This window comes from Pristiophorus japonicus, chromosome 15 (genome assembly GCF_044704955.1).
Source record: "Pristiophorus japonicus isolate sPriJap1 chromosome 15, sPriJap1.hap1, whole genome shotgun sequence".
Taxonomy (NCBI): Eukaryota; Metazoa; Chordata; class Chondrichthyes; family Pristiophoridae; genus Pristiophorus; species Pristiophorus japonicus.
Window position 1 is genome coordinate 142,879,887 of NC_091991.1, and position 20,636 is coordinate 142,900,522.

Below are 20,636 nucleotides of genomic sequence, written 5' to 3' on the forward strand. Positions count from 1 at the left end.
GAAAAAGGATTTCATAGCTATGAAAAAGCAAATTAAAAAGGATTAGAAGTATTCCTATAATTTTTTAGTATGCAGTTCCATTCCCACCACTCCCACCCATCCAGTACTGCAAAACCCAGTCTGGCTAATTGTTAATTTTCCTTTGCTGAATCAGTGACTTATCGTCAATTATCTACCTACTGTTACTTTTTTAATCTTAATCTTTCATCCCAATTTTTTCTCTTTGTACAGACAAGGCCATCTCTGATCACTTACTTTTGTCCCTCACTACTCACATGCCTATCCAGTCCCACTTCCTTCTGCATCCATTCCTGGAGAAAACGCTCCCTTAAGTTACTTACAGCAGCACTTTCAAACTCCCAACTGTCGAGCCTTTGGCCCTCCATGCGCCACATTCCTTCCGCAGCTATCGATCTGCTCAATCACTCCCTCACTTTTGCCTCTGGTGCCTTGCCCTCAGTAAAACCCTTGCTCTCTCCCACCCTGGTTCTTCCCCCAGGTATGGCCCTCATCTTCGTTCCCTTAACTCTAAGGGGCGCCGACTTGAATGCATATGGTGCACAACTGCTTTTGTCACTTACCGCCAGATCTGGCTGGAACAAATCAGGCTCTCCTCTGCCAATACTAATCACTATTCCAGGATCATCCTGGAATGCAAAGATAATCCCCAGTTTCTTTTCACCACTATGAACCATTTCTTTGAATCCCTCTCCCTTGCCCCCTCCACTCTCATCTCCAAAAACAAGTGCAAGGAGCTCATGGACTTCTTTGTTAGGAAAATTGAGACCATCCGTTCAGCTGCCTCTGCTGATTCCCTCCCTTCCTCTTACCCACCATGCCAAACTTCATCTAAGACTCTTTGGCGAGAAATTGTAGTAATCAAGCACAAGCAGTGGAAGGAGTGTGCAGCAAATCTGTCCCACCCTCCCTTAACCTCAACAACTATTTGTCCCACCTGTGACAGGGACTGTGGCTCTCGTATTGGACTGTTAAGCCACCTAAGGACTCATTTTAAGAGTAGAAGCAAGTCTTCCTCGATTCCGAGGGACTGCCTATGATGATGTCCTCCTCACAACTTGCTTTCCCACCTATCTTTGTATCATCAGCAAATTTTGCTACAGTACACTCAGTCCCTTCATCCAAATCATTAATATAGATTGTAAATAGTTGAAGCCCCAGCATCAATCCCTGTGGCACATCACTAGTTACTGTTTGCCAACCTGAAAATGACCCATTTATCCCGACTCTCTGTTTTCTGTTAGTTAGCCAATCTACCTAATATATTACTCCCAACACCGTGAGCCCTTATCTTGTGCAGTAACCGTTTATATGACACCTTATCGAATTCCTTTTGGAAATCCAACTACACGACATCTACTGGTTCCCCTTTATTCACCCTATTCGTTACATCCTCAAAGAACTCTAATAAATTTGTTAAACACGAATTCTCTTTCATAAAACCAAGCCATAAAATCAAGCTCGAACCACTTCACTTAGGGCACTAAAATCTGAAAGCGAGGCAATAGCGGCAGAGCTCTGAACAATGTGGAGTGCAATGCTAACAGCATCAGAGGCTGCTTCCCTCACTTAAAGGGAAGGGCCAATGATGCTGCACAACCTACTTCTCGGCAGTTCTGCATTGCATTGCGACCTGCGCGACTGCCATTACAGCCCCAAACACTCTCACAAAGTGGAGGGCTTGGACATCTTGCAGCAATGAAACATCGAAAACCTTCAGTAGGCACCAGACTGGTGCAAATAATAAAGGTTGGCCTACCTGAAAACCATTCCCTTTAATTATCGCTCCCCAAGCGGCCAGCTGAGTTGACAATGCCTCCTCTTCCTGCCGTTGTTCACACCCGGTGATACAACAGGGGGTGGAAGGTAATTTCACATCCGGGCGGTAATGGGGCACTGCGCACTTTATGATGTCACAATCTCCGAGGCGCTAGAGGCCCAGACAGTAAGAGTTAGCGCCAGTGTTAAACCGGCAGTGGAGTTCACAGGTGTCGCTGCATTTGCCGCGCCTGGTCGCTAACCCCTTTGCGCCTCCCGTTAGCCCACCCCCCCACCGGCGCTAATGGGAGGTGCTAAGCAGCCGAATTTCTCCCCCTTACTCCCAGGGACATTGGATGTTTGTGTAAATGAGGACATTTATCGTTGACCCTACCCTTTCCAGAGTTGAGTGATGAAAGTCCTTTTATTTTAATTAAAAATAGTTTTCAGAATAGTTTGCTGCTATAAGCGACAGCAAATTGTAACAACAATTGGGATGCTGCCATTCAAAGGCTATTCTCTCCTACAAGCATTGTGGGGCCAATGTGATGGCGTGGATGTCCTGCTCAATGCCTCTGTTATATTTTGTTTTCAATGGATATGCATTGAATTACTTAAGGCTTTTTCTCTGTTTTCTAGAGCCCTTCAGTGCTGCCGTATGGGTCATGATGTTCGTCACGCTCCTCATTGTGTCAGCCATTGCTGTTTTTGCATTTGAGTACTTTAGCCCACTTGGGTACAACAGAAATTTGGCACAAGGGAGATGTAAGCTGAATGTTTCTATCTTCCTTTTATTGTATAGAATTGCGAAAAATGTACACATTTCCTTATGCCATGGTACATTACAAAACGCACGCTGCATTACAAATTGCATGGAAGGTACCGCTACATACATTTTGGGATGGCATTGGATGTTGATAGCACTGGAATCCACCCTTAGCAGAGCACTGGATTGGGTTAAGAAAAAAGTCATAGTAACGCACGCATGAGTTTGGTCCTTTACTTCACAGGTTTAGGACGGTTTTCAGAAATATGAACCAACCACTATCAAGCTCAAGCAGCTGGCAGGCAGGATTATTGTCTGGTTAAAGTATCAGCTGTGGCTTAGTTGTAGCAGTCTCGCCTCTGAGTAAGAAGGTTATGGATTCAAATTTCACTCTTGGAACTTGAACGCAAAATTCAGGCTGACACTCCAGTGCAGTACTGAGGGAGTACTTCACTGTCAGAGGTGCTGTTTTTCGGATGAGACGTTAAACTGAGGCCACGTCTGCCTCTCAGTTAGATGTAAAAGATCACATGGCACTATTTCAAAGAAGAGCAGGGGAGTTCTTCCAAGTGCCATGGCCGATAATTGTCCCTCAATAAATATCACTAAAACAGATAATCTGGTCATTATCACATGGCTGTTTGTGGAACCTTGCAAATTGGCTGCTGTGTTTCCTACATTGTAGCAGTAACTACACTTCAAAAGTACTTAACTGGCTGTAAAGCGCTTTGGGACATCACGAGATTGTGAAAGGCGCAAGTCTGGTTAAAAAGCAGGCACTCTTCTGTCCAAGCTACTAGGCCACTGAAAATTAGACATTTATTTTGTAAGTACTGTTGAAAATATTATCAACACACAGCGCATCCTGTGATTTCCAAATCCTGAATGGTATGTCTTATTTAGGGGGTATCAAGCATTATCTGAACAGTTTGTTCCGATCTTCTAAAGTCAAATTAGTCCCATGCTGCCAACTGTTGCTTTGAATCCTCAAGCTGCCATCTGGCTCAGTAATAATGTATTTGCACTCTTCAGCAAAAGGCGGCTCGTTAAAGGATTTGCTACATTCCAAAAAGAACCATCTTGTCTGTAAGATTTTACTGATGCTGAAATTAAAATCATTGGGAGCGAAATTGACCTCCGACCCGATTTGTGGCAGTAACCTTCTGGGGCCGGGACTTTTAGCGCCAGCGTGGATGTCCTGCCTCGCCGTGGAATTGTCCCTCAAAGGAAGCGATGTGCAATCTCGCGCTCTCCACTTCCTTTGGGGGCGGTAACCGGGAAGCTGCTGGGACGCTGAATGAAGTGCAATGTGGATACTCCACGTAGCGTTAACGCGCTTTAATACCCTCCCCTTCAAATAAAGGGGAGGGCTGCTGCGCACTCTGCACGGCCTCATATGGCCTGCACTGGGCCTCCAGGTCAGCGTGCGACCAGGCAAGCAGCCTGGCACCCAAAACGGAGTGCTGAGCTGCCTGTTGGCGGCCCGGACTACACTAGGGCTGCCATCATTGAGACAACCTAAGAGTCGGGCGACAAAAAAGGATGGCGACCCGGGGCGTTGGCACCTTCCCCTTTAAGGAGTGCCCTGAGAGCAGATGTCCGCAAACTTTGCAACCCGTGAAGCTAGTGGTGACATCCGCTCGAGCTAGCCTCGCTGTCCACGGGGCAATTTCCCTGCGGGGCGTTAAGGGGTCGGCGCAGGACAGTGAGGGGTCATCAGGCATGGCGATGACATCATCAGCAGTTGTGTGGTGGCCCGGGGCGCTAACCGCAGGGCATAGCGCTGCCATGGCAGTGACTCCGCAAGCTCCCTGGCAATTTCCCAGGAGGCGGTAATGCCCCCCTTCTCCCGGGTGAAACGTTCCTTGCTCTCTGTTAGTGCCCCCCCCCCGGAGGTGCTAACGGGGCTATAAATAGAGGCAAACCTGCCATGATCTTTCTTAAAAATCTTGTTGGAAAGTTATATCATCCCGAGTAATGCATCGTATAATTGAAATCTTCAATGCAAAACAATTGCTGCCGCACATGTACTTTTATGACACAATGGCAGCTTCCTTGCGATCCTTGTCAGCTGCATGTTTCATCGCACATATTGCCTTATGGAACACCGGTTTTTCTTTAGGCTTAAAGTTTTCATTCCCATCAAACACATTTTTATAAAATAGAAACATTTCAGCTTTACTTAATAAACTCTCAAAATCAAACCTCAGTAGTCCTACAAATTCAGCCTGTGCTACAAAACTCCAGTTTAATGAAATTATCTATCGGCTATATAAATAAAAATAATAAATTGGCTGAATGGTGAGACTACTCCCTGTCAAACTACAGTTCTAAGACTGACCTACATTTATATAGTGTCTTGCACCACCTGAGGATGTCCCAAGGAGCTTTGCAGCCAAAGGATTTTTATTTGTTTCCCCTAGTTCGTTGTTTCTGTCACCGTCTGCACTCTCTTCCAAGGATAGGCAGAAAGAAGAGACTAAAGAGAGTTATAGTAGGAGGAGGGGTGAATAAGATATCAGGGAGAGCTGTGTTGAGAAAGGGCAGGAAGGAGAATGATTGGGAAAGTCAGTACTGCAATGTCAGTGTGCTAAAAAGACATGTCTTCCAAGATGAAATAATAATATTTCCTAATATTTAGAGTGAAACTGGAAAAGAGTATGAAAGTTCCTCCTGCCTTCAACAGTGGCAGTTGGCATGATGATAACTCCTTTCTAACTTAAGGTCTATCTTCAGTGTGATATTGATTATCCTGAACATGACCTAACCTCTTCTGCATCTGTTCAGTTCTGCAGTTGTGGGCATTTCCTTTCCTGTATTCCTCCTTCCATTGTTGTTGCCTGCTGCTCCCATACAATTCAAAGATTATCTTGAGACACTTCATTTCCAGGCTGTTCAGCATTCATTCATCTGCTTTCTTCGGGCGACTTTATTCCTGCTATGTACATTATCATTGCACAGCCAGTGATTTATCTTTGTTTCTTGTGGTCACCTTATGTTGTTTTTCCACCGAGATGAACTTAGAGGTTCATCTATTTTCATATTAAGGGACTGGGAAAATAAAAATAGTTTATGCTAGTCATTAATCACTACCACTAACTAAATAAGAAGTTACCTCAAAATTCAAGTTATTGACTTATCAAGGAATTATTATAGATTGCAGTGAGAACTCAGTTTGAAATACTTCACTCGAGATAATGGCACCTGGTCACCAGCTAAAAAGCGAGGAACTCATTTAAATAGATTTACAAGAAGATTAAAGCAGGGAGGGAAAGCAACCAGCAGTGAAGAATTCAATGCAATACCTGTGCTCCTACTTAGCTGTGGAGCAACCTCTTCCTTTAAGTATAATGGTATTGGCTGCTAGAAGTACAGTCTGAGAAAACACGATTGGAACTGGCGTTATTACAAAACTCTGGTGAAAGAAAGCTATATTCACAAAACTAACTTTCCTTTTGAAAGGTTTTGAAAGGTTTATTTGGACAATCCTGAGCTCTTGGAAAGTGCATGTTCACAAACTTTGTTCTTTGTTTGCAGCTCCACACGGCCCATCATTCACAATTGGAAAAGCAATATGGCTCCTCTGGGGCTTGGTGTTCAACAACTCCGTGCCTGTGCAGAATCCTAAAGGGACAACTAGTAAAATAATTGTTTCTGTATGGGCCTTCTTTGCTGTAATATTTCTCGCAAGCTACACTGCCAATTTGGCTGCATTTATGATCCAGGAAGAGTTTGTTGATCAAGTGACTGGACTCAGTGATAAAAAGGTAATCATTGCTTTTACTACTTATTAGTGTGTCCCAGAGTGACAAGAACTCAGTGCACCATGGAAAACGTACCTCAACTGTCTTTGAACAGATTTGTCAACTGATCGTAAGGTTTTTGCATATTCCTGCACAGTATGTTTTTGTTGTTCTTGCTGGTACTCCAGGGAGACACCTTGGACCTGAGATTCTGGTTGGGCCCTGGGTAATTCTCTGGTGGGACTGCCGGATGGGGTCTGAAAAATGAGGCGGAACTTGGTTAAACTGGGATTTCTCACTGTTTCAGCAGCTGAAAGACAATCTGGTGGGAATGGGTTGTTAGCGCGAATGTTCCCTCCAAGAATCACTCGTCACTCTGGGTCCGTTCCATACACCAAAACGGTTTATTACGCCGGCGGGGAGATGAAGCCACTGGTTCATCCAGGCACACCTCTCCACTGAACAAAGGATTTCATGGATTTTTAGATGTTTTACAACAGTTTACTACAGTTACATCAGCCCATTTCGGTCAGACACTATCCAATCATATTGATTATAGATTACATATACATTCAATTAGACCAATAAAATTGGTCTCTAAACATCAGGTGGTTGCATGATCACCTCATGTGTTGCTAAGGATTACTCATGGTCTTGTGACATTGTCCAGGTCCCCCGCTTATCTTACTGTCCTTGGGTGCTATCTTTGGGTAGTTTCCTTATCTTAATCCTGTTACAGGAGTACTATCGTTCTATCATTCTACTGAGACATCTTGTCTGGGGCCTGGAAGCCTGTTGATTAGAGACATCTGCTGAGCTCGTCTTTTCTGTCTATTCCTGTGTGAGAAACGACAATTATCAGTAACTAGGAATGCGGTCCCTTTCTGCTAGCTGCATTCCCTTGGTGCTTTGCTGAATCACTGGCAGCCATCTTCATACATCTCCTGCCACCATTTTATACACACATATTTAATTCTAACATTATGCCACAGGTGCCTTTGCTCTATGGAAACGCTCTCCAACAAGCCCCCCTTTCAGTAAAGGGGCTAGTTCTAGCCCCCTGAAACCGACACTAGTTTATATTATATTATTTATGTTTTTGTGTCACCTGGTACTCCCTGCCTCAATGTGCTGGCCAGTCACGCGATTTCAGGAGTCCCAGTTGTTTAGATCAAATTGATATAGTTCGAATCGCCCCTTTCGTCTGTCACACAGACTTCCTTGCTTATCGGAGCTTTGGTGCTAAACCTCCGTTGTTGTGCATAATGTCTGCAGGACCAGCAAGCCATGACACCCCATGTGGGATAGGGGCCTGCTCTGGCTCGTCATAGTCCTGCAGGTGATCATGGAGCTGATCGGTAACGTTAATGATTTCGGTACCTCGCCGTCTGACATGGATAATGTGGGCTTGCCCTATGGTAACGGGTCGTAGGGGTGTAAAGCTGAAGTTTGGTTGCGGGATCTGGCATTGTAAGCTGTTATACTGATATGAGGGTTCCGTGGTGGACACAGTATCTCCCTTTGCCTCCGTACCTGGCCCGGGCAAAATGTGTGTGGGCTGGTACCATTTCCAGAACGCATCCATCGGTTCGATGAAAACCACACTCGTCTAATTCTCCCTGTCCCACCAGGTGGGGTCCCACCGTGACCTCGCCCCTCTGTTTGCACCCCGTCAGGGAGACGGCATATAGCGTGTTATCTCTACGGATAGCGGAGTCTGCGGTTAAGTAATAACAGAGGGAGGCATTGTCGCGTACGACCCCGATATTCTCTAGTTGATAAAGGGGAAATGGACCTGAGTCTTGTGTGACTATAGGGATCATCAAGACAATCCCCACTCCCGCAGCTTTACCCATTTGGCAGTTTGGGATCGCTGGGTATACTCTGGTTAGTCCCTTCAGAGTGCAGTTATCCAGTGTCCCCTTCAGCTTGGCTAGCTGAGCCAGATGTGAGTTGTCTATCCAGTCTGATACCTCCCCCCTTTGGATCTGATCGAGGTTGTGTTGTATCTGTCCCACCATCCACAAACCATAAGTGTGACAGAGTTGCCCTTGTCGGAGCTATCCGGCATCTTCCTTTTCTCTGTCAATTAGATGATTAATTGTTTTGGCATGTGTCTCGATTATTGAAATTCCATCTAGCTGTATCTCCATGCCTTTCCTTCGAGGTTGGCTTGGTCTTTCTGATTCTGCTCTGCCCGCTCTAGTAGTTCCCTCATCACCCCTTTAAGTTGTTTCAACTTTTCATTCAGCCCTTGTATATCCAGTGAATTTACTAAGGAGGTTCCGGTATTAAAACCGGTCGCAGCATCAGTAACTATTCTTCTCTTATTCCTATGCACCTGCTCTTGTTCTCGGAACCTACTGATGCCCATGGCATCGGCAGCCTGCTGCATTACAACCTTACTTAATACATTATACATATTTCTTGCCTGTTCCGTACAATATTCCGGCATTCGTATGCCTGAGATATTGATCAGAACAAGCACAATTTCATGCTTAACATTATGCGTTAAAATAAGTTCTGTCCTTGCTCCAGCCTTTGGCTGCTGGGATGCATATCCCGTCAGTTAAATTGAACAAGATCCTATAGTTCGGGTAAGTGTGTCTTTCCTGCGTTTGCTGCATCCCCTGTAGTCCATCCGGGTTATCTGATGCGTGTATGAGTGTCGAGATCCCTAGTATCATGCTGCAGAGCTGAAGTGGCCGCTGTGATTCCATCTCGGTGGGTGTTTTATCTGCAAATTTTAAACAGATCCTGGTCGTCACCAGGTGTTAGGTTCTGGTCTATTCATCTTTTATCCTTGCATGTCGAGGTCACTCTGTGAAATCAGAGATAAGGGTTAGGTTGGGTTTTTGGACTACACTTACCCACCATGGGGTACATTGGCTCTATTGCCATAGGTGATGGTGCTATGGCTGCGCACTGCACTATCTGGTCCCATTTAAAAAAAATCTCTTCCAGCTTATTTATCTTAGCTTTTAACTCTTGAATTTGTTTTGTTTGAGTATCTATTTCTTTATTTGTATCAGGCAAGTATTATTACATAGGCTAGTTCTATTTTATTTTTATCCTGACTATCCCACCATTTCCTCTATCTGTCAGGCGAGTCTTCTTTATTCTATTAAGAATTCCAAATCAATAATGTCCAGTATAAAACAGCTGTCAATGGAAAGGGTTACCCTTTACAGGTTTGTAAGAAGGCCTGTTGTAATTATGTGACTTTGCGTAATCATCCGAAATTTTTTTCCAAGTCTTTGAGCTTCAAAACTTGCTAAGAAATTAGGAATCCGTTAAAACAGCAGAAATCATTAGTAAAGCCGTCATAATAAAAATCTTCTCATCAGGAAAGACAGCATTTTAGATTAAACTCCAATTTTTCTAAACTTCTAATTCAAGTACTTGCCAAAGATTTTTTTTAAATTGATTTAAAACAAGACCACACATTTTTAATAGCTATTTTGTTTACTGAAATCCAATTTTCACACAAGCTGTATACATTCCAACATTTCGGGGTTTTTTTACGGTCCCGTTCACTGGGCGAATCTTGTGTTTTATTTCTCTCTCGGCACAAAATCTAAACTTCTGTGCCAGTTCCATTTTTCTATAAGAATTTTAAAATTCAGTAAGAATTTCTAATTCTCAGTTTTTTTTTTTCCTTTCTGTGCTGAGTTCGCACAGCTTAGCTCTTTTCTCCTCGTTATTTTCAAACCCCTCCTGCTTGTTTAGACTGTTCGGGACTTTTCTTGATAAACAACGTCCATTTTGGAAATCTTTTCAAACTGCAGTGAAACTTTGTCGTAATTTAAAATCATTATCAATGGAGAGTGTCTTTTACCTCTTCCAATTTTTTTTTTCAATTAAACCAATATCTTTTTCACAGCCAATATCAATTAGTATTTAGTAATGTCTTTTTCCATCGCAAACACCTTTTTTTTTCAGCACCTATTTAGTACGTTACATCTTTTTTTTCAGATCTCCTTTCTTCAAATTAGGTTTTGTATTTTACACAGAGGGCTCGTGTCTCCATAAGTTTGTTAATTTAAAATCATCAGACAATCAAAACCACTTTTTCTTTCAAATTCGTTCAATTTGTTTTCTTTCAAGGTTGCGTCTTTATCTTTTTTTTCGTCTTTTCCATAACTAGAACAGAGTCTAGCACGTAGGCTTTGAAAGCTGCTTTCCGTTATCTCAAATGTTCCAGTTTCAGGGCCATTACAATGTCTTTTATTCTAAACTGCTAAAGCTTGCCATTTTAACATATTTTTTTTCACCACTCGCCCAGGAGTTTGGCCTGATCCCTGAAGGTATTTCTAGATTGTTTCCAAACCTTTTAGTTTTGTGAACCTAGAATTGAATTACATTTTAAGTTAGAAACGCAGGTGTGGATTTATTCGGATGATAAGTTACGGAGCTAGGAAATGCACAAAGGATAGGTTTGTTGAGCAAAAGATAAAAATACATTTATTTGATACGCTCACTTACTTGTCGAAAGTAAACACGCAATCATTGATTACATTGGGTTGAAAGACATGAAAGGAGAAGGGAAGTTGCAATGCCTTTTCAAAAAAAAAGCCTGCATGGGTCTCTCGAGGCTGCGGGCTGGGGAAGTACGCTCCCATTTTCCTTTGTGTAAAACCTTGATGCGAAAGCTTTATTTCTCTTTTTTTAAAGAGATCAGATTTAATTTTTTTTTAGTTTGAATCTATCTCAGTATTTTGCTGTGCCTTCTCTTAATATCTCAAAATCCCAATTCAAATTTTGTATTGGCAATCTTTTATTTAAAACTCTTTTACTGAGCTAGGAGCTTTCGCTTCAGGGTTTTACACAAAGAAAAATGGGAGCATACTTCCCCAGCCCGCAGCCTCGAGAGACCCATGCAGGCTTTTTTTAAAAGGCATTACAACTTCCCTTCTCCTTTCATGTCTTTCAACCCAATGTAATCAATGATTGCGTGTTTTCTTTCGACAAGTAAGTGAGCATGTCAAATAAATGTATTTTTATCTTTTGCTCAACAAACCTATCCTTTGTGCATTTCCAAGCTTCGTAACTTATCCGAATAAATCCACACCTGTGTTTCTAACTTAAAATGTAATTCAATTCTAGGTTCACACTTTCTTAAAACTTCCTACATACAGGACAACACTGCAAAGGGTTAACAAAAAACGTTCACTCTGTTTGAAAAAGTGGGCGGAGCTAAAACAAATAGACACCTCAACCACTTTTCCAAACAGGCTTTCAAACACGTGAAAAATTCATTCCGCAGTCAAAAATCACACAAGCACTCTCACTCAAAGACAGACATTCACAAAAGTCTCTCTTCATTGAACCGGCTCTATTTTTGGATCCATACATCACTTAAGATAGTCATTATCAGGTCTTTTTTATAAATTAATACATGATTGATTGATTGATTTACTTTCTCTGTTAATTTTACGTGGGCTCGAAGAATCAGAACTCAGGCCTTTTCTATTACTTTCTTTTGTTTCTCCGCCAGGTGGCGGGTAAGAGACCTTTCTGGCCCCCACTCGAGTTTTTTTGTTAAACTGGCCATATTGGGTATGGTTAGCTCGTTAGGAATCTAACTCTCAGAGGTCCGCTTTTTATCCAGCGCGACTTGTAGTAGACCGTTTCTAGCTACTGTCAGGTCACAAGTTCTGCTATTACACAAACTTATACAATTCTTAAAACGCGTTTAAGCAATTCCCGCAGTGCCCTACGCCTCCTTAACGACTACCTACCACCGTTTTGCCTGTTGGTCCGATCCTTCTCATAGATTGGATATTGCATCGGCCTCTGGACATCACCTGGTCCCTTCCCACCGGGATCTACTGCCAATTCCCTTTTTTTTTTTACTCGGACTTATACTCACCCGGATTCTCCAGGGGTGTCCCAACGGCCTCTGCAATATCCTGCCAGCTACGCCATTGTTAGCGCGAATGTTCCCTCCAAGAATCACTTGTCACTCTGGGTCGGTTCCATACACCAAAACGGTTTATTACGCTGGCGGGGAGATGAAGCCACTGGTTCATCCAGGCACCTCTCTCCGCTGAACAAAGGATTTCATGGATTTTTATATGTTTTACAACAGTTTACTACAGTTACATCAGCCCATTTCGGCCGGACACTATCCAATCATATTGTTTATAGATTACATATAGATTCAATTAGACCAATAAAATTGGTCTCTAAACATTAGGTGGCTGCGTGATCGCCTCATGTATTGCTAAGGATTACTCATGGTCTTGTGACATTGTCCAGCCCCCCCCCCCCCCCTTTTCTTACTGTCCTTGGGTGCTGCCTTTGGGTAGTTTCCTTATCTTAATCCTGTTACAGGAGTACTATTGTTCTATCATTCTACCGAGACATCTTGTCTGGGGTCTGGAAGCCTGTTGATTAGAGACATCTGCTGAGCTCATCTTTTCTGTCTATTCCTGTGTGAGAAACGGCAATTATCAGTAACTAGGAATGCGGTCCCTTTCTGCTAGCTGCATTCCCTTGGTGCTTTGCTGAATCACTGGCAGCCATCTTCATACATCTCCTGCCACCATTTTATACACACATATTTAATTCTAACATTATGCCACAGGTGCCTTTTCTCTATGGAAACGCTTTCCAACATGGTATTGGGGGGTGGGTGGGGCTGGAGGACATCAGTGGGGCATGTCAGGGGAGTTCCTGGGCTACCCCTGGAATTCCACTCACAACGCCTCTTGCTAGCTGAGAACTCGTGAGAATTCAATTGAGGCCTTTGAAAGGACCCCTGATGTATTTCAGACAAAGGTAATCGGTCCCGGATGTAATCAATTGTGTTTCTTATGCAGGCAAATGGCTCCATTTAGCTGAACAATTTTAAAACTTGCCTCCATTTTCAGCCCAGGAAGGTTTTTTGCATCTCCTAGTAGGCAACTGCAGGGCATTCTGAGTTATGCTGGTGGTTTGGGCCAGAAAGCAAGTCCAATTTCTGGTGGAGCACATTCCTACTGTGCTCCCCCCAATTTTCTGCTGGACAGCATCAGGAGAGGAATATTAGAAGCTCAGGACCTGACTATTCTAATGCTTTTCTAGCCAGCCTCCCATCCCCTACCCTCTGCAACCCAGATCTTTCACAAGTCCCGTTCACTTATCTTCCCAGTCTTTGCTGACATACATTGGCTCCCAGTCTCCCACAGCCACTAATTTAAAATTCTGATCCTTGAGATTAAATCCCTTCATGGCCTTGCTCCCTCCTCCTTATCTCTGCAACCTCTTCCAGTGCTCTGGAATTCCCTCCCATTTTGAAGGATGAATGCATTCTGATATTGCCATATCCTTTGCATGTTGTCACACACAATCTGTACATTGAGTGAGACAAAGCCTCACTTGTAGAATTGGTCCAAGTCAACATGGATTTATGAAGGGGAAATCATGCTTGACAAATCTTCTGGAATTTTTTGAGGATGTAACTAGTAGAGTGGACAGGGGAGAACCAGTGGATGTGGTGTATTTGGACTTTCAAAAGGCTTTTAACAAGATCCCAAACAAGAGATTGATGTGCAAAATCAAAGCACATGGTGTTGGGGGTAATATACTGACGTGGATAGAGAACTGGTTGGCAGACAGGAAGCAGAGAGTCGAGATAAATGAGTCCTTTTCAGAATGGCAGGCAGTGACTAGTGGAGTGCCACAGGGCTCAGTGCTGGGACCCCAGCTCTTTACAATATATATTAATGATTTGGATGATGGAATTGAGTGTAATATCTCCAAGTTGCAGATGACACTAAACTGGGTGGCGGTATGTGATAGGAGGAGGATGCTAGGAGGCTGCAGGGTGATTTGGATAGATTAGGCGAGTGGGCAAATACATGGCAGATGCAGTATAATGTAGATAAATGTGAGGTTATCCACTTTGGGAGCAAAAACACGAAGGCAGAATATTATCTGAATGGCGGCAGATTAGGAAAAGGAGAGGTGCAGCGAGACCTGGGTGTCATGATTCATCAGTCATTGAAGGTTGGCAAGCAGGTACATCAGGCGGTGAAGAAGGCAAATGGTATGTTGGCCTTCATAGCAAGGGAATTTGAGTATAGGAGCAGGGAAGTCTTACTGCAGTTGTACAGGGCCTTGGTGAGGCCCCACTTGGAATATTGTGTTCAGTTTTGGTCTCCTAATCTGAGGAAGGACATTCTTGCTATTGAGGGAGTGCAGCGAAGGTTCACCAGACTGATTCCTGGGATGGCAGGACTGATATATCAGGAGAGACTGGATCGACTGGGCCTGTATTCACTGGAGTTTAGAAGGATGAGAGAAGATCTCATAGAAACATATAAAATTCTGACGGGACTGGACAGGTTAGATGCAGGAAGAATATTCCCGATGTTGGGGAAGTCCAGAACCAGGGGACATAGTCTTAGGATAAGGGGTAAGCCATTTTGGACTGAGATGAGGAGGAACTTCTTCACTCAGAGAGTTGTTAACCTATGGAATTCCCTACCGCAGAGAGTTGTTGATGCCAGTTCATTGGATATATTCTAGAGAGAGTTAGATATGGCCCTTGCGGTTAAAGGGATCAAGGGGTATGAGAGAAAGCAGGAACGGGCTACTGAAGGAATGATCAGCCATGATCTTATTGAATGTGGTGCAGGCTCGAAGGGCCGGATGACCTACTCCTGCACCTATTTTCTATGTTTCTATGTTGGGGTTGTTAAGAGGGTTTTCTGTAGGAGCTCGCACAGCAACCTGACTGCCATTGAATGAAACCCGGACCTTGAGAAAGCCAGAGCCCTCATAAAAGCTCAGTCCCTTGCTGTAGTGCCAATGGTGATGAATTCCTCACCTTTCCTGTAACGTGCTATAGTCACCTGACACAGGAGTTCCTGCACTGCGTTCTGAATGATATTATGGAGATTTCCCGGGGCCTGCCTGAAATAAGCCTGAGCCATAACAGTTGAGAGTGGTCATCACCTTCATAGCCACAGAGTAGGTAATGTGGACAAATGGCCCTGGCTGTAGATGTTCATTCAGTAGGTGTCAGAGCTGCCCAATTACCTCTTTGGTGAAGTACACGCTTCTTATACACATCTCCTCACTATAGTCCTCATGGCCTGTGCCGTCGTATATTCTACAGGGTGGGTAATATCTGGTGTGCTGCATCCTCCTTAAATGCTGCCTGACTCTCCTTTCTGACATCTTGTGCTGCTCCTCCTCCATCATGACAATAGCATAGAAGGGTATGCCATAGGGAATGCTATAGCTGCACCTCAGATGCCCCCTTGATGGGTAAGGGGTAGGGTTGGAAGTGGCGGAGGGAGGTCAAATTCTTCCATTGGTCTCACACTGTCAGAAACAGTGAGAAACAAGTCCAGGTCTGTGTAGGCAGAATGCAAAAAGTAATTCCCAGCCCGCAGAAATTGCTTGTGAATTTCACCACTCTCTTCAGGCTCAAGATCCTTTCACTTCTGTTTGTCTTGACTGATCCTGGCAGAAACTGCACCCTGCAATTCTCAATCGAAGTTACCCCGAGTGTTTTGCGAGTGTGAAAGCAGCGCCACTATCCCTCGTTATAGTACATTTATAAATCAGGCCATTCAATTTGTGGTGGGATGATGGTGGGAGAAAACAAAGGATGGGGCAATAAGTGCGTGGAATTCAGGCGAGGGTCAATTTTGGGGTGGAAAAAAATATCAGAAATGGCTTCCGGACCATTTTCCTACCAACAAAAGTTACTTGCCCTGTTACTGTGCTGAAACTATGTTGAAAATGGCATTGAAATGCTTCCCCTCTATCCTTTGTATGTTTCCCAAATAAGGACACATTAACTGCTGGCCCACTTTAAAATTCCAAGATGGACTATATATAAAATTGCCCATCGAGACTTTTGTTATTCCAGCCTTTGAAGGACAATTTCAACTGATCTCTTCGAATGCAGCGATTCCTTTGCAGACTTTGCTGTAGCTAATCAACTAGCGGCACAATTTTGACATTTCTGGATTGAGTTTGTCCCATTTTAAGCGCTATTAGAAGCAAATATAGCTTATCTATTGTGCTGCGCAGTGTGGAGACTATGATGCTGCAGTGCCCACAATTTCTTGTGGTGACAATGATGAATAGCTGTGGTCAGGTGGGCAGCATATCTCAACTGTAACACTTCTTTCACTGAAAGATACTTCATAGGCTTCAGCAAATTGGTTTTAAACCCGTGAAAGTTAGAAGGTTTCTATAATGTATTTCCTTCATGGGTTCTTTGGTTAAGAATTCATAGCAACACATTGCTCTTAGGAACTAGTTGGTTTATTAACAAAGGTTTAACTACACATTATTAGTTTTTCCACTAGGCTCACAACTGCATACCTCATTGTGGATGACCGAGACCTAACTGAGTGGGGTTTTATTGAGTCTTGTGAACGTCACGTGACTCGCTAAGCTACTCACAATGCAATAGCTCTACAAACCTGTGAGCATACTCACAGGTGCATACATTACAGTTTCCCATATTAAATGCTGGGTATCAGTGTGATACAATCTGCTTGCACTCTGATTCACTGCAGCAGCAATGTCCATGGTTCCTTGCACCTGGAGTACTGCACCATTGAGGGCAGTATCAAGTAAACAGTCATCACTTCCCCACAATTCAGAGGGTGACTTACCCAGAGTGACCCACATCATCATCATCATCATCATCATCATAGGCAGTCCCTCGAACGAGAATGACTTGCTTCCACAAGAGTTCACAGATGTTTCAATGAATGACCCGATGTTCCAGTCCTGAACTCTAGTTGAGGGGGTAGAAGATGCCTGTCCGTGAATTTTTTAAATGTGTGGTGACCGTTGCACATCAGCCATCACACGGGCTTGACAGAACTAGGCCTTTATCCAGTGGCAAGGATTAACCAGGACGACTGGAGATCTGCTCTGCTGTACGGACCTAGTGAACACACATATCGCAATGTGGGCAGGTCCGTGCTGCCCCTGGGCCCTCGATTCTTCTGGGCCCCGTATCCTCATTCGCCGCACTTCCGCCACGGTGTTCCAGGGCCCGGCGCTCCAGCTCTATTTATAGCCCCGACCTGCGGTGGTGTTCGCACACAGGTCGGGGTGGCCCATGAGGTTGAGTGACCCACAGATGCCCTGGTGTATCTCCTTGTGGTGAGCTCAAGAGATTGGCAAATGCATGGGGTCAGTTGCCGACTAGCTATCTCGAGTAGGCAATACGGTGGGCAGTGTGGAACGACCTAAAAGAGAGTGGAACCATACGGACAATGGGGAGGAGAAAGGAGGAGGCTGTCATTCCGAAGAACTAAATTAAAATGTAAAAGGCTGAGGGAAGATCTCTTGCAACTGAATCTATGTTGGCTGGAGTGAAATGTTCTGGCAACAAAAGCAAAAGACAGAAAGGAGATGAGGAAAAGTGGAGGGCAGAGAAACCCAAGGCAAAGAACAAAAAGGGCCACTGTACAGCAAAATTCTAAAAGGACAAAGGGTGTTAAAAAAACAAGCCTGAAGGCTTTGTGTCTTAATGCAAGGAGTATCCGCAATAAGGTGGATGAATTAATTGTGCAAATAGATGTTAACAAATATGATGTGATTGGGATTACGGAGACGTGGCTCCAGGATGATCAGGGCTGGGAACTCAACATCCAGGGGTATTCAACATTCAGGAAGGATAGAATAAAAGGAAAAGGAGGTGGGGTAGCATTACTGGTTAAAGAGGAGATTAATGCAATAGTTAGGAAAGACATTAGCTTGGATGATGTGGAATCTATATGGGTGGAGCTGCAGAACACTAAAGGGCAAAAATCGTTAGTGGGAGTTGTGTACAGACCTCCAAACAGTAGTAGTGATGTTGGGGAGGGCATCAAACAGGAAATTAGGAGTGCATGCAATAAAGGTGCAGCAGTTATAATGGGTGACTTTAATATGCACATAGATTGGGCTAGCCAAACTGGAAGCAATACGGTGGAGGAGGATTTCCTGGAATGCATAAGGGATGGTTTTCTAGACCAATATGTCGAGGAACCAACTAGGGGGGAGGCCATCTTAGACTGGGTGTTGTGTAATGAGAGAGGATTAATTAGCAATCTCATTGTGCGAGGCCCCTTGGGGAAGAGTGACCATAATATGGTGGAATTCTGCATTAGGATGGAGAATGAAACAGTTAATTCAGAGACCATGGTCCAGAACTTAAAGAAGGGTAACTTTGAAGGTATGAGGCATGAATTGGCTAAGATAGATTGGCTAATGATACTTAAGGGGTTGACTGTGGATGGGCAATGGCAGACATTTAGAGAACGCATGGATGAATTACAACAATTGTACATTCCTGTCTGGCGTAAAAATAAAAAAGGGAAGGTGGCTCAACCGTGGCTATCTAGGGAAATCAGGGATAGTATTAAAGCCAAGGAAGTGGCATACAAATTGGCCAGAAATAGCAGCGAACCTGAGGACTGGGAGAAATTTAGAACTAAGCAGAGGAGGACAAAGGGTTTGATTAGGGCAGGGAAAATGGAGTACGAGAAGAAGCTTGCAGGGAACATTAAGGCGGATTGCAAAAGTTTCTATAGGTATGTAAAGAGAAAGAGGTTAGTAAAAACAAACGTAGGTCCCCTGCAGTCAGAATCAGGGGAAGTCATAACGGGGAACAAAGAAATGGCAGACCAATTGAACAAGTACTTTGGTTCAGTATTCACTAAGGAGGACACAAACAACCTTCCGGATATAAAAGTGGTCAGAGGGTCTATTAAAGAGGAGGAATTGAGGGAAATCTTTATTAGTCAGGAAATTGTGTTGGGGAAATTGATGGGATTGAAGGCCGATAAATCCCCAGGGCCTGATGGACTGCATCCCAGAGTACTTAAGGAGGTGGCCTTGGAAATAGCGGATGCATTGACAGTCATTTTCCAACATTCCATTGACTCTGGATCAGTTCCTATCGAGTGGAGGGTAGCCAATGTAACCCCACTTTTTAAAAAAGGAGGGAGAGAGAAAACAGGGAATTATAGACCGGTCAGCCTGACCTCAGTAGTGGGTAAAATGATGGAATCAATTATTAAGGATGTCATAGCAGCGCATTTGGAAAATGGTGACATGATAGGTCCAAGTCAGCATGGATTTGTAAAAGGGAGATCATGCTTGACAAATCTTCTGGAATTTTTTGAGGATGTTTCCAATAAAGTGGACAAAGGAGTACCAGTTGATGTGGTATATTTGGACTTTCAGAAGGCTTTCGACAAGGTCCCACACAGGAGATTAATGTGCAAAGTTAAAGCACATGGGATTGGGGGTAGTGTGCTGACGTGGATTGAGAACTGGTTGTCAGACAGGAAGCAAAGAGTAGGAATAAATGGGTACTTTTCGGAATGGCAGGCAGTGACTAGTGGGGTACCGCAGGGTTCTGTGCTGGGGCCCCAGCTGTTTACATTATACATTAATGATTTAGACGAAGGGATTAAATGTAGTATCTCCAAATTTGCGGATGACACTAAGTTGGGTGGCAGTGTGAGCTGCGAGGAGGATGCTATGAGGCTACAGAGTGACTTGGATAGGTTAGGTGAGTGGGCAAATGCGTGGCAGATGAAGTATAATGTGGATAAATGTGAGGTTATCCACTTTGGTGGTAAAAACAGAGAGACAGACTATTATCTGAATGGTGACAGATTAGGAAAAGGGAAGGTGCAACGAGACCTGGGTGTCATGGTACATCAGTCATTGAAGGTTGGCATGCAGGTACAGCAGGCGGTTAAGAAAGCAAATGGCATGTTGGCCTTCATAGCGAGGGGATTTGAGTACAGGGGCAGGGAGGTGTTGCTACAGTTGTACAGGGCCTTGGTGAGGCCACACCTGGAGTATTGTGTACAGTTTTGGTCTCCTAACTTGAGGAAGGACATACTTGCTGTTGAGGGAGTGCAGCGAAGATTCACCAGACTGATTCCCGGGATGGTGGGACTGACCTATCAAGAAAGACTGAATCAACTGGGCTTGTATTCACTGGAGTTCAGAAGAGTGAGAGGGGACCTCATAGAAACGTTTAAAATTCTGACGGGTTTGGACAGGTTGGATGCAGGAAGAATGTTCCCAATGTTGGGGAAGTCCAGAACCAGGGGTCACAGTCTAAGGATAAGGGGTAAGCCATTTAGGACCGAGATAAGGAGAAACTTCTTCACCCAGAGAGTGGTGAACCTGTGGAATTCTCTACCACAGGAAGTAGTTGAGGCCAATTCACTAAATATATTCAAAAGGGAGTTAGATGAAGTCCTTAGTACTCGGGGGATCAAGGGTTATGGCGTGAAAGCAGGAAGTAGGTACTGAAGTTTCATGTTCAGCCATGAACTCGTTGAATGGCGGTGCAGGCTAGAAGGGCTGAATGGCCTGCTCCT

The 20,636-nt window shown here is 44.0% G+C and overlaps 1 protein-coding gene across 1 annotated transcript in view; it reads left to right on the top strand.

The window, feature by feature from the left end:
• grin2aa (glutamate receptor, ionotropic, N-methyl D-aspartate 2A, a) overlaps positions 1–20,636 on the top strand; it is a 307,471-nt gene that overhangs the window by 221,954 nt on the left and 64,881 nt on the right. Inside the window, exons 8-9 of the mRNA XM_070856760.1 lie at positions 2,416–2,541; positions 6,080–6,309. Coding sequence (XP_070712861.1) covers positions 2,416–2,541; positions 6,080–6,309 — 356 coding nt within the window. The remainder of the gene's footprint in view (positions 1–2,415; positions 2,542–6,079; positions 6,310–20,636) is intronic.